The 12,388-nt window shown below is 39.3% G+C and overlaps 1 protein-coding gene across 12 annotated transcripts in view; it reads left to right on the top strand.

The window, feature by feature from the left end:
- Window positions 1-12,388, top strand: part of FHOD3 (formin homology 2 domain containing 3) — a 450,149-nt gene that overhangs the window by 65,040 nt on the left and 372,721 nt on the right. For all 12 annotated transcript variants that reach the window (XM_080379989.1, XM_080379988.1, XM_080379997.1 and 9 more), the window contains exon 2: window positions 8,063-8,169. In XM_080379989.1, coding sequence (XP_080236115.1) covers window positions 8,063-8,169 — 107 coding nt within the window. The remainder of the gene's footprint in view (window positions 1-8,062; window positions 8,170-12,388) is intronic.

Genomic DNA, 12,388 nt, shown 5'->3' with positions numbered 1-12,388 from the left:
TTCTCCATCATGTTGCCCAAAATGATGATGACTGGAACATGCATAACCATGGCACAGCTCTGAAGCCAGAGGATTGTTCTGGTGGGTTGGCTGTGATCTGTGGGATGCGATTAGACCGCTCCCTTTTTTCATTACTCTGTGAGAACTAACAGTGACAGCAATCCTGTAAAGTTTTAAAGGGCCAGCCATGTGCCGGTGCAGAAAACCTGCATCTGTTAATCTGCAATGAAATTTCAAAAGCATTAAAATATGATATTTCCTGAAAATAGCATGGTCGTTCCCAGTATGAAGCTTGGCCTTGGCCTTGGGTGGAACTGTATGCAATATTCATTTGCACCAATCAGTTGGTTTGGTTTGCTTAGAAATATGGAATATGTTTGGGCTGGTGAGCAGACAGAGCTGTTTTTTGTTTTTAGTAAAGAAGGGAGGGAGATAGCAATGCAGAAGTAAAACTGGCATTTGTTGGCCTGTGTAACAGGATTGCCATCATGCTGGAAACAGCTGAACCAGAAGAGTGTGCGTCTAATGAACTATGTAGCTGGACTGTGAAAACGTGTCAGACTTGTGGTGTGTCAAGCAAAATAAAGTTTCGGATTTAGAAAGGAAAAACTTTTTTGAAATAGTTCGACAATGGCAGTTACCATGCCAAAAATAAACCAGAGGTGTGTTAACATTAATAACTACTCCCACAAACTATGCTAATCACTCCTGAGTGATTAGTACTCACTGAAGAGTGTAAAGGAACTTTGATTTTTATCAGCCCTACTCTGCAAAGCATGCTGTAGGTGAATAAGGAGCACGCCACCACTGAGGAGAACTATTGCCACCCAATAATGTTTAAATGAATGATGATTAAGACACCTGAGTAAGATAAGGATTTTCTGAGTCTGCAACCAGAAGCTACAATTGAAGAGGAATTTTTATTTCTGCAGCTGGATACTGGATTACTCTGATCCCTCCCTCTCTGATTCCCTGTCCCTGTAATTTTGGAAACAACCAAATAAGCAAAATAATCTGTCCAGTAGCTCTAGCCTGAATTAACTGCAAATCTGGTGAGTTGCTTGTGCTTCTAGTTTGTGGCTGGTCCAGTGATTTGTAGTAACACCAAGGAAACAATCATATCCTCCTATCTCATAATGCAGGGCCCTTTATCCTGCGAATGTGATCCTTGATCAGTCTCTGAGCTAAGTTTTTGAATGGTGCCTACCTTTATTTAAATAGAAGATAAAATCATGAGGATGTTTACCTCAATCTTTGCACATACTGGCTGCTAACTTGGTAACATCATCTTGGCATTTAGGTGAGATGTATATGGATTCTCAGGGCAGGGGGCTGGGTGTGAGGAAAGAGCACTTATCTGTGATTGTTGAAACATACAGTTCTGTGGCCTTTGAACAAACTTGGAAGAGGAGAAGCTTTTCTAATGCCTTATGGCTCTGCTGTGCTGTTTGAAAAGGCAGCAGGGTGCCTCTGGAGTTTCCCCCCATTAACCTCTGCCAACCTACTGCCGCCTTGGGACAGAGAAATTAAACCAAGCCAAAGGAAAGTCCACTTTGGATGCATGCTAATCTAGCAAAGCCTTCTGGAGAAAAACAGACTTGCAGGAGTTTCTGTTGGCATGGTAAGATGTGTGTTGCCTTTGCACTGAATTATTTACCCACTGGGCTTCTTGAGTGAGAAGATTGGCATGTACGTGGAGCGCTTGCAAGCATGTGTGAGGAGGGGCAGGTGGCAGTACTCAGTCTGTGGGTGGACGTGTGGGTTGTATGTACTTGGAAGCAGGAGGATTTTTTTGTTCTCTCCTTGTACACCCCCCACCCCCCCATTTTTAGGTGTTTCTCTTGGACTGTAAGCTAAAGGCCATAGATGAAAACAATGGCTGATCTCAGATATTTTTTTCTTCTTTCCATTCTTTCAGCTAATTTCTGAAAGTGGCAGCGGTCACTTACTTTCATCAGGTGATATTGGTCATATATTGGTGTCAGGTAACTGGGTGATTGTTGTCACCTTTTCTTGTTGCTGCTGCCTTTTTTTCACCCTGTTATTCTTTGCTCTTTTTGGTGATGTGCTTCAGTGCTGAAATTCAGAGAAATGACAAGCTTCCCTGTTGCACAGCAAGAATGGCCTCTTTATGAAGAGAAATGAGTGTTATCTCTTTCTGTGGGTCAGTGCTTTAAACAAGAGAAAAGTCATCAGTGGTTACTACTATCAAGCTATTTTAAGTCCTCCTCAGCTTGATAGCCTCATTGCAAAAATGATTATGTCCTCACAGGTTGAGGGACTAGCCTTTACTTAGCTGTATTTGTTTACCTGTGAAAGAGGATGACCGAGATTCTGCTCTACATTCTTGATTTCCTTGCAGCCTGTAAGAAGCACTTGCATGAGTTGGTTGCTTAATTTACCCGGCCTGTGTGTGTTCATGTGGCAGATGGGCTTGTTGGCCCTGAAGGCTCTCTGGGTGCTGGTGGGGTGGGGATGACCCCCAAGACAGGGCAAATATTGAGCTCTGCAGCTCTGACTTTGCAGTGACTGTTTCTGGTTACAATCACAACCAGGACACCCTTCCTCATATTGCGTCATACAGTTTCCTTTTGTCATAGGTTCAACGGCAAAGGATGCGGGATTAGGAAGCTCTGCTTTTGAATGTTCTGATATTTTAACCATTTAATCAGATGTTTGCTTTTATATAACAAATTGTGCTCAAGTTCTCAGAGTGATGCTTGTAACAATGGAAGTATAAATTTATAAATGTATGAATATTACTTGTAATCTTATGGTCTTTTTATGTACTTCCTGTTAATTTTTCTTACATTTACCTTGATTTTTTTACATTTTAATTTTTCTGTGGGAAAACTATTTCAGGGTTATTTAAAGAGTTTCTAATTGTGGTGATAACTCACAAGGACATCAGTAAAACTTGTACAGAAACCACCATTCTGTTTCACTTTAAAAAAAACACTATACTTAAGTACTTACATGGAGATGATTACAACACTTAAACATATATTGTACATAAAATAAAAATTGTCATTGTAACCTTGATTTTTTAATTTATTTTTTTTCCCCATTTGGACACATGTTATGAATTGGTCATTACTGATATGATTACAAACTACTTAATTCTTCATATCTTGCCTTATTGCAAGCACAGTGTGATTCTGCTGTGAGAACACCTGCACAATGCTGTGTGTGACCTGTTTCACTTCCGTGAAGATGTTGGGGAAGTGAATGAAGCAGGAACCTGCAGGAGAGAAAAAGTACATCATGGTTACGGACAGTTGATGATGCTGTCCTGAATTTATGCTGGTGCTGTCATGTTTATCTGTACTTGTTTGGCTCTGGCTTCTCAGATGAAGCTGTTTCTTCCCTTCTGAGGGCTTAACTTCTGGATCAGGGATCTGATGCTTAAATTCGGGCAGTTGCTACTTTTTTGAAAACTGCGGGGGAAAATATCTATATGTTGGGATGGTGGTGTTTAGGTGTCTGTGTGTGCACAATGCTTTTTTGGTTTTCCATTTGTGCCTGTTATGGTTGCAGCATAGGTACTGCAACTGATGATACAGTCAGTTACCACTGTGTGACTACTAGCTATGACCTGAGAAAGTTCAAATATCTCTTGGTTTCTGTTTTGAAACATTTATTACAGAAAAACTGGTTTAATTTAGTAGCTCTACTTGCATTTCAGGCTGTCCTACAGAAACATCTGGTTCTCTCACTGTTTTTATGTTTCTTGTCGGTTAGGGAAAAATCTAGAAAGAACTTGTGAGGTCAGTGCTGCTTGTGATACCTTTTCCAGGTTCTCCTCTTGTGCAAACCAGACAGCTATGGATCAGTGAATCAGCACCTAAGCATCTACTATTTCTTAATGCTGATCTTGTCATGGCGAGTACAGATCTTAGTATTTCAATGAGGTTTCAATATGAACTGAAGATGATAATTAGTACATCAGTTAATTTTTTTAGTGAGGAAGACTTTCATAAAGACAGCCTTATTCTCCTTGCTTCCTTCATGTAAAACCCAGTAGGAGGATGGTTGCTGATAGCTCTGGCTATCCATAACTGGTGCTTATGGCTAAAGCACTTGTTTTGATGACAGTTGCATGTACTTTAGCTTTTATTCCTTCACTCCTGTGAAAGAAGCTACTCCTAGGTAGACCCATTCTTTATAGAGACAAGAGAATTCAGGAATATCCATAAGGATTAAAAAATATGCTCTAGTTATTTTTCCCAAAACTTAATTTGAGAAGATGAGAATGTAATTGAAATGTATACATAGGGGATTTTTTTAGCTTTACGGAGGCTTATGATACCATTTGATGTTTAAGCTAAAATAAAACATGGAAGAAATTGAAAATGGAGTAACCATGTGTTTGACTTGGAAAAAGTAGCACTACATCTGACCCATCTGATGTTGTCTTTGTGTTCATGATTCTGTGATATCTGTAGTATTCTTTTAATATGACTATAGGTAAGTATGGAAAACTGCTGTAAAACCTACAAGATGAGTTGCATTTAAATTACTTGTGTCAACCTTTTGGCTCTTCTGGGCAATACAGGAAAGTGTTATACAATAAATGATAAATAATTTGAAGGGAGTGGCAAGAGTGATTTTAGAAAAAAATGGGTTTGTAAGCTTATGAAGAGGTCTTGGAAAATCTGACCTTGTGGCAAGACAAGCGAATTCTGCCGTTTAATAACAACAAAATGCAGACCTGAATTTTTGGACCAGTAAAGTATACTGAAGAGTTAAACAGAAGTGTGAAGAACAAAGTGAAATAAATGGGATTAATTTCTAAAAAGTTGAATAGCAGTCTCATTCATTATTATGGAAAACAGCTCAGTTAAATGTTCTTTGAAAGACTGTCTTTATGGATTCTGCCTTTTAATTGTCCTAAGAGAAGACGGTTGTTAATAAGGATTTTAATGTGAATTATGATCAATGGGAAGAGCATGTAATGAATGAAGTAGATGGGGCCATTTGTGAGGGTCTCCAGAGACAGGAGAAGTGATGTGTAGCAGATAAACACCGGATTAACATTGAGCAGATGGGAGGGACTAACATCCTGAATTGTTACTAATAAGCACTAATGAGTGAACACCAGCCATCCTTTGTGTTGAAAAAGGCAGGCAATTTACTAATTAAAAATTATTCATAAGGTGGCTTTTTTTCTTTTTTTTTTCCTTTTTTTTTTTTTTTTTTTTTTTTTTTTTTTTGTATTCTGCCTGTGAGATCTGTGCAAGTGAGGCTTGGAGACAAAGTAGCAAAGTGATACTATAAAGAAGGATTTAGAGTTCATTGCCTTAATACTTAATGTTACTTTTAAAAGCCTTGTTTTGCTCCCTTCCACCTCTGTGTGTACACATGCAAGAGAAGAAAAAAAAATTGGGCAAGGCGCAGTGTTAAGTAATGGAAATAAAAGATACTGCCATTTCTCCCATTAGCCTAATTCTTATTAATGGATAAAGTGTACAATTTATAGTGCTTTAAAGCCTGAATGAATACTATGTTCGACTGAAACTATGGAGTTGAGATGAACATAGGTAGAATGTACTGTTCTTCTCTATTTTGTACATGAAGTACTTGCTGTTTTCATCATGCTTTTTATAGACTAAAGTCATAAGATATTAGTAAACCACAGTTCCTTTTCCCCAATTATGCAGTATAATTGGAAATTGCGGGCGAATCTCCTAATCTCCATAGTGACAGCAGAACATTTATCTAATTAGTAGTTTGCCTTTTGGCATTACTTTGAATAAATTAGCATTTCATTAGATACGCTGGGCTACTGGGAAAAAAAGTTTCTCAGGGTGGTATTTAGTCTTTCTTCTCAACAGAGTGTATTTTAATTTAGCATAGGTTAATAATATCCTTTGTAACTGGAAAGACACAGAGTAGTAATACTGTTGTTATTCTTAATATCAGAGGGCTGCACTTGGAGGTTCTTTGTTTTCCTTAAGCCCAGGAGTCGGAGTAAAAATTTATGTCACCTTATTTGATGACTGACTTTCCCCAGGTGGAAAAAAATGAAAGAAAAAAAAAGGAACAGGTTTGAAATACAACTTGACCTTCTCCTTCTAGCCTTTCTTCATAGGATGAACTTTTTGTTCAGATTGCATAGCATAATGCTGTGGACTAAGCCAAAAGCCACACTCTATCACTTACTAATTATAAGTGAGCTCTTCTGCAGTTATTTCCCATGCAGCTAATCCAGAATAATAAAAGACTATTTGTATTATTTTCTTGATTATATAAATCAGTGATAGGAAAGCGGGTGACTTAAGTTTTGTTATTGACCACCAGATAGTAAGTGTGGTTACTTACCGTGCTTTTCTGAACAGCTACTGGCAACAATGACTTTGAGGAGTTAGGTAATTAATCAAACATAGGTTCTCATTGATTTTCTTTCCTAGTCTTAAAAAGAGCAGAAGGAAAAATCCATAGATGTGATAAAGGGCTGTAATTTTATTTCCTTGAGTCATTGGCTGTTTCAGAGCCTTGCTTACCCCTTCAGAGAGGCATTGGCTGCCACTTGTGGCAGAAGATTGGTATGAAGTATGGTGTTAAATACTCTCCTCTTCCCAAAGTGGCCTTTGGAGCAGTGATGTACGTTTACACCACCAGTGTCATGGCTGCCCTTTGGTAGATAGAGGCAGGCAAAGGACCTGTTGGTGTGTTTTGCCAAATGCAGACGATAAAAACATCTTCTGTTTGGCGGGTCAGTCTGAGACTGCTCGGCTATCAAACTGGACTTTGTACCAAGTAGCACAACACATTTGGGGCTTACAATATTTGTGAACTTGGAACCAGTTAGAAAAGGACCCCCAGTGCCGTGTTGACACAGGAAGGTCCACAGGAGCCTGTCCAGCTGGGCTCAGTGATGGCAATTTCTCTGCTTCTGGGCTGGGCTCTCTGAGCAGCTGGTCACTTACCTCCCTAGTGATGAGGTCGGACAACCCTGTACTTTCACCTGCCCTTTGGTAAATGTTTTCTTGTTTCCTTGCCCTGGGAAGGATTTTTCCTCATTCCTTGTGATATGGCACGGGGGTATCTCATGGCAAGAGAGGAGCTTATGTTACTTCATAGCTCCTCCCTTGGGCTTCTTCGGTTACCCCTCTTGATCCAGTAACTATTTTGCATTTCTGTGCAATGACTTAGCCAGAGTTTTGGGGTGGATCTTCCTAGACCTTTTCCTGTGATGAGTTCCTTGTAAAAAGCCAGAAAATTCCTTTTCTAACTTTCATAAAATCTGGCTTTTTTTTTTTCTTTTTTTTTTTCCCCCTTTTAACTTCTGGAACAATTAACAGAAAACTTGAAGATAAGGGAAGACAGGATAGAAATAAAGAAGGTTATTAATTGCTCTCTTCTTCTTCAGCACCATTGCAGGCAGGTTCCTGGTTTCATGTCTGGTCCTTGTTTACCTCGGTACCTTTGTGGGAAGTTGGTATGGGTGTCCAGTGGTCCCCCCTGGTGCCTAGGAAGGTCTTCCCTTCAGCCTCAGAGGCTGTTTAGCACCTGGCCCTAAAATGAGAAAACCAGAAAATCTTGGTCTGGGTTGACTGCACTCTCCCTTGCTGCAGTGCCCCAACTCTTGGCTGCCACACCTTACACTGTCCCTTGGCTCTATCCTTGCTCACAGGGGATGTTCATTAGCACACAAAACAGCTGCTTCTTCCTTCCACTTCCATCCAAAGGCTCAGAAACTCTACTTAAATGTACTGTGAGAACAGAGAGCAGTCATTCATATCCTAGACATGCATTTAACTTATTTTCCCTTACAGGATTCTAAAGGCACTGTGATAAAACCCTCTAATCTCCTTCTATATGTTCAAGTAAATACATTTCTCTGTGTTTGTTAGTTGTATTGATATTGTTGTGACCAAGCATGGGCTAGTGAATATGGACTTGGGATTGCCAAACAAGCACCCATTTTCTTACCCACTCCCAACATATGGTTTGTTTCAGGGAGCTCTTGTCTGGGGACCTGGAAAATAGGAAGGTGATGTTAGAGGCATGTTAGAGAAAATGACTGCTGTAATCTAATGATCTGAATTTTGTTCTACAGCTTGATGACTGCACCCTGCAATTGTCTCACAATGGTACCTATCTGGATCTAGAATCCACCCTCGCAGAACAAAGAGATGAATTGGAAGGCTTCCAGGAGGATGCTGGGTAAGTAAATATTTACTAAATCTACATAAATAAGCACATTTGTCTAGAAGTTTTGAGGTTTTGTTAGTGCATGTGGTTAACTTGGTACATTCAGGTCAGCACAGGAACAGAAAAGATAAAATTCTTTCCCCTGTGTGCACGTGCCTCCCCCTTTCTCTTATTAAGAATGTTTTGAATTCTCTCTATATTCACTCTTACAGTTTTTCTAGAAGATAGCATACTGTAAGAAATCTGTAAAGATGAATGTCTTGACTAGTCTAATTTTTTTATCGTTCTTTGGAACTTGATAAATGAGAGTGGTTGGTTCTAAGAACTCTAAGACCTTTCTTATACAATAATAAATTGCTGTAGATGATTTTTATTGGGGTGGTGCTCCTGAAGTTATAAACCTAACTTCTTTGTGCCTTGAAATTTAAGTCTGTCTTTTATATTCTTGGAGAAAAGACCCATATTGATTTCTTTTTTTACTCCTGGAATTGATTTAGCCAGCTTGATGTGTGTGGTGGTGTTTTTTCAAATATTCTCCTCTTGACTTTCTCCTCCTTTTTTTTTTTTTTTTTTTTTTTTGTTTGTTTGTTTAAAAGAAACCCAAACACTATTGATAGCAGACACAGATTGCTGACACAACTTTCCATAAACTCTCTCTGATGAAAACTGAAAGTGAAAACAAAAATTAGCATCCATCTTGTCTGTGTGAATATATGTATAAAATTTTGCTTTTTAGATTTTTTTTTTTCTGGGCCCTTTAGATGTTTCTCTTGTTTAACACATAAAATTTAAAGCCAGTCTAGAGCTATTTTTGCCTTGCTGGTTGCTATACTGGACTGGATAGTTGTAACTAATTTTACGGGTCTGTTTTGGCATGGACTTCATGCATGTGGATAATATAGCTGTGCCAGAAGGAAATTACCTGCATTTTGAATTGGTCAGGGCTTGTTAACACTAAGTGGTGCAACCCTTTTGCTTATACTGGTTTCTCTATTTTTTGTGATAGATGTCTTGCCTTTGATTAATACTTCTCGAAGTTTATAAGATTGTTTTATGTGGAGAAGAATTTTAAATAATATGTTACAGATATTCATGCATGTGCATTTGTGTATGTCTTTATATGCACCGTTTTTTTATAAAAGGGGCATGTTTTTATAACTGTGGGAAGATACAGAAACTGTCCTGTCAGAAAATAGTTGGAAGAGTTCTTCAATAGACAGAGTAACCAATACAGCTGCATTGAGCTTCCCACCCTATGCAACAGAAGTGTTGAATATAGAAGTTGGTCTAGTCTTCAGTTTTATGCAGAGGTGATAAAAATTGCTGCGAAGGACAGCAAGTTCCTATTTCTAGCTAACTTTATAATCAGTTGAAAGCAAGTAAGATGGAGGAAAAACTTTCTCTTTTGATAGTTTTTTGTAGTAGTATGCATGAGTTTGTCACACTTGCTTTCCATTCCATTGATGTCTCAGTGATAATTCTCGTGATTTTAACCTCATTGCTTTTGATACCTCACGATGGCATCGCTGAGAAATTCAGCATGCGAGAGACAGGTGCTTTTCCTGCCAGGCTCTGCATGTCAAATAGCAAGCAACATTCCACATCGCTTTAACTTCTGCTTCCTCTGGGCACATAAAATGAATGGTTAGAATCATGTTTAAGGAACAATTCGTATTTTCTCTGTTGTGGCTATCCTAGGGGGAAAAAAAACCAACAAACGTGTGGGATTAAGGATGCTGCTTGGAAGTGCATGTCTACTGTGTTGTTCTGAGCTCAACTTTGTATGTGTGGGCAGGTCTCCTTAATTGCACAATCTGTTGTCAGTTGAATAATTCCTTCTTCCAGTGGCTTGTTTGGCCAGGTAATGTGAAGTGTGCTGGGCAGGCAGAAAATTATCAAAGGGGAACAACTGACTTGTCAGCAGCTTGCCAGGAAAAGATCTGACATTTTGGGGAACCATGATTAGAAAGCAAATCAGTGATTATGGTGCTGTGAAAAAGGTAAGGGGCATCGTAGGGAGTAAAGCTGGAATTTAGTGAAATGCAATGAACTTGGTGTTTTCAATACTAGTGAGGTTTCAACTGGATTTCTGCATCCTATTTTTGTCCATGTTTTGCAAGAGGAGGAAGATAAACAAGAACAACCAGAACACTAGGAATTTGTGGGATAGCTTCCCTGTACGACTTAGTACCATTGCTACTTCAGGGTAAATGCAAGTCTTGTGATGTTGTCCAGAAAAAAGGAATATTCTAGATACAGGGTAGCAAAGGCAGACAGTAATGTCTCCCTCCATCCCAGGTTTCTAGCAAACTAAACTCCAATTTCTGGGCTTTTCAGCTGGAGTGCTCCTGAACTGGAGCTGCGTCCCACAGACATTGGGGGCTTAGCAGCAGCCCACTGTCTAGGAGGGACTGGCCACAGAAACCACTTGGTCTCTTTCTTTCTCTCTGGGTCATTTCAAGGCCCTGCTCTTAATCTTCAAAGGTTTTAATTTTCTGAGATTAGGCTACCTCAGGGCCTGCCTTTCTGCCATGCCAAAGTTGCTGTGCTCATCAGGGTCACTGAAGCTTGCTAAACTCTCAATGAAGGGTTTAGTAGCTGGATATTCATGGCACTTAAAATTTTAGATCATCAACTAAAGAAACTCCTATTACAAGTGACCGGAATGTCCTGAGATCTGGCTGTTTTCCAGATTTTTGTTTTGCTAATTGTTCCTGTTTGCCCAGGCAAAACTATGAAGTTTATTTGGGTTTGGTTTGTTGGTTGGTTTTTTTAACACACTGCTGAAAGGACACATATAAACCACACAGCAAGCAAAACCTTACTAATTTTTATTGGTGTGAAAGGCTGCAAATATCTTTTTTTCTCTTGGAAGGATTGGATGAGAGCATAGTGAAAAGCAAGGATTTTTCTTCCGAAGGAAGAGAAGGGTAGCAGGCTGGAGGCTTATGATTTATATCTTGTAAATAAGAGGTATAAGAAACACATGCACTTAATACACAATTTCAAATGAATCCTCTTCTGTTACTGATTATAATAAAAAGATGATTTTGGTAGTTGTTTTCCACTCTAGCAGAATTTAAACTTCTGTTTAGGGAAGGAGAAAACCCAACATACATGCCCTCTTTGCCCATAGAGCTAACCCTGAGCAAATTGTTTTCCTGTGTCCACAGCTCTCGCTGCTGCCATTTGCTGCACATTTTGGACTAGCTGTAGGATTCAGGAGAATCAGATTGGTTTTATATGTTGGGTTTTTTTGGGGGGAGGACAGGACAGGATGAGCAGCTTTTTTGTGGTGAGACAGCTAGGATGAGCAGCTGGCCGGGCAATGAGGCTTGCCCTGCATAAAGTTTCAAGACCAGGAAATGGGTCAATAAGAGCACTTAGGTAGGAAAACTGCCTTTCAAGTCTGGCATGTATTCATGGTTTATTTGTTTGTTGGTGTAGTTTTCTTTTTTTGTTTTCCTTGCTCTTAATACAAGTTACTTTGTGGATGCTTAATAGTGTAAGGAGAAAACAAGGGGGTAGTTTAGGTGGGCTGCATATTTTGTTAAAGGCGCCTGTACCAAGTAATGCCCTTTTCTTTTGCTTGCTTGTGATTTTATAGAGCAAGCAAGAATTGTCAAGAAGTTTATGTATTTAAATACCTATGTAATTGTCCTTTTTATGGGCATGCCTTAACAGGCCCTAATGGTAGCCCACAAGGTAACACAGTCCTAAACTGCAGAATACAAGTTTATTCAGACGGCATGCTGCAAGCAATGGAGATTTCCACGGGGAATACATTTTCAAGATTTCTGTTCAGCCGAGATTGTTTTAAAGTACTTCTGACAAATTACTTCAGTGCTAATGTTTTTGCATTCCTTCCAGACACCCTGTCCCAAACCATTTTGGCTGGGTGAGTCCTGTTTAAGTTGGATAGCAGACCTTTTCCCTCTTGATGCTGCTGTTCATTCTGGGCCCATTTAGAATCTGTTGAAGGCAATGAAGGCTGGCAGGGATCTTCATTGCTCCTTTTCTACTTATGTACTGTGTTCTTTGCCTGCTTAAGACTTCACAATTAGCACAATAGTGAAAATGAAAGCTGATTGTCACTTTTTTACATGAGGAAGTTGGGAATGCACCTGAAGGTTAACTTGTTTTTTGCTTAATAAAAATTACGTGGTTCATTCTTGAAGCAGTGCTGCAAACTAGCATAACCTATGCTGATTTTGTGTTAGTTCACTGTTGG

This window comes from Falco punctatus, assembly GCF_963210335.1.
Source record: "Falco punctatus genome assembly, chromosome: 3".
Classification (NCBI taxonomy): Eukaryota; Metazoa; Chordata; class Aves; order Falconiformes; family Falconidae; genus Falco; species Falco punctatus.
The sequence above is the reverse complement of the archived record's forward strand: the minus strand, read 5'-3'. Positions and strand labels throughout refer to the sequence as shown.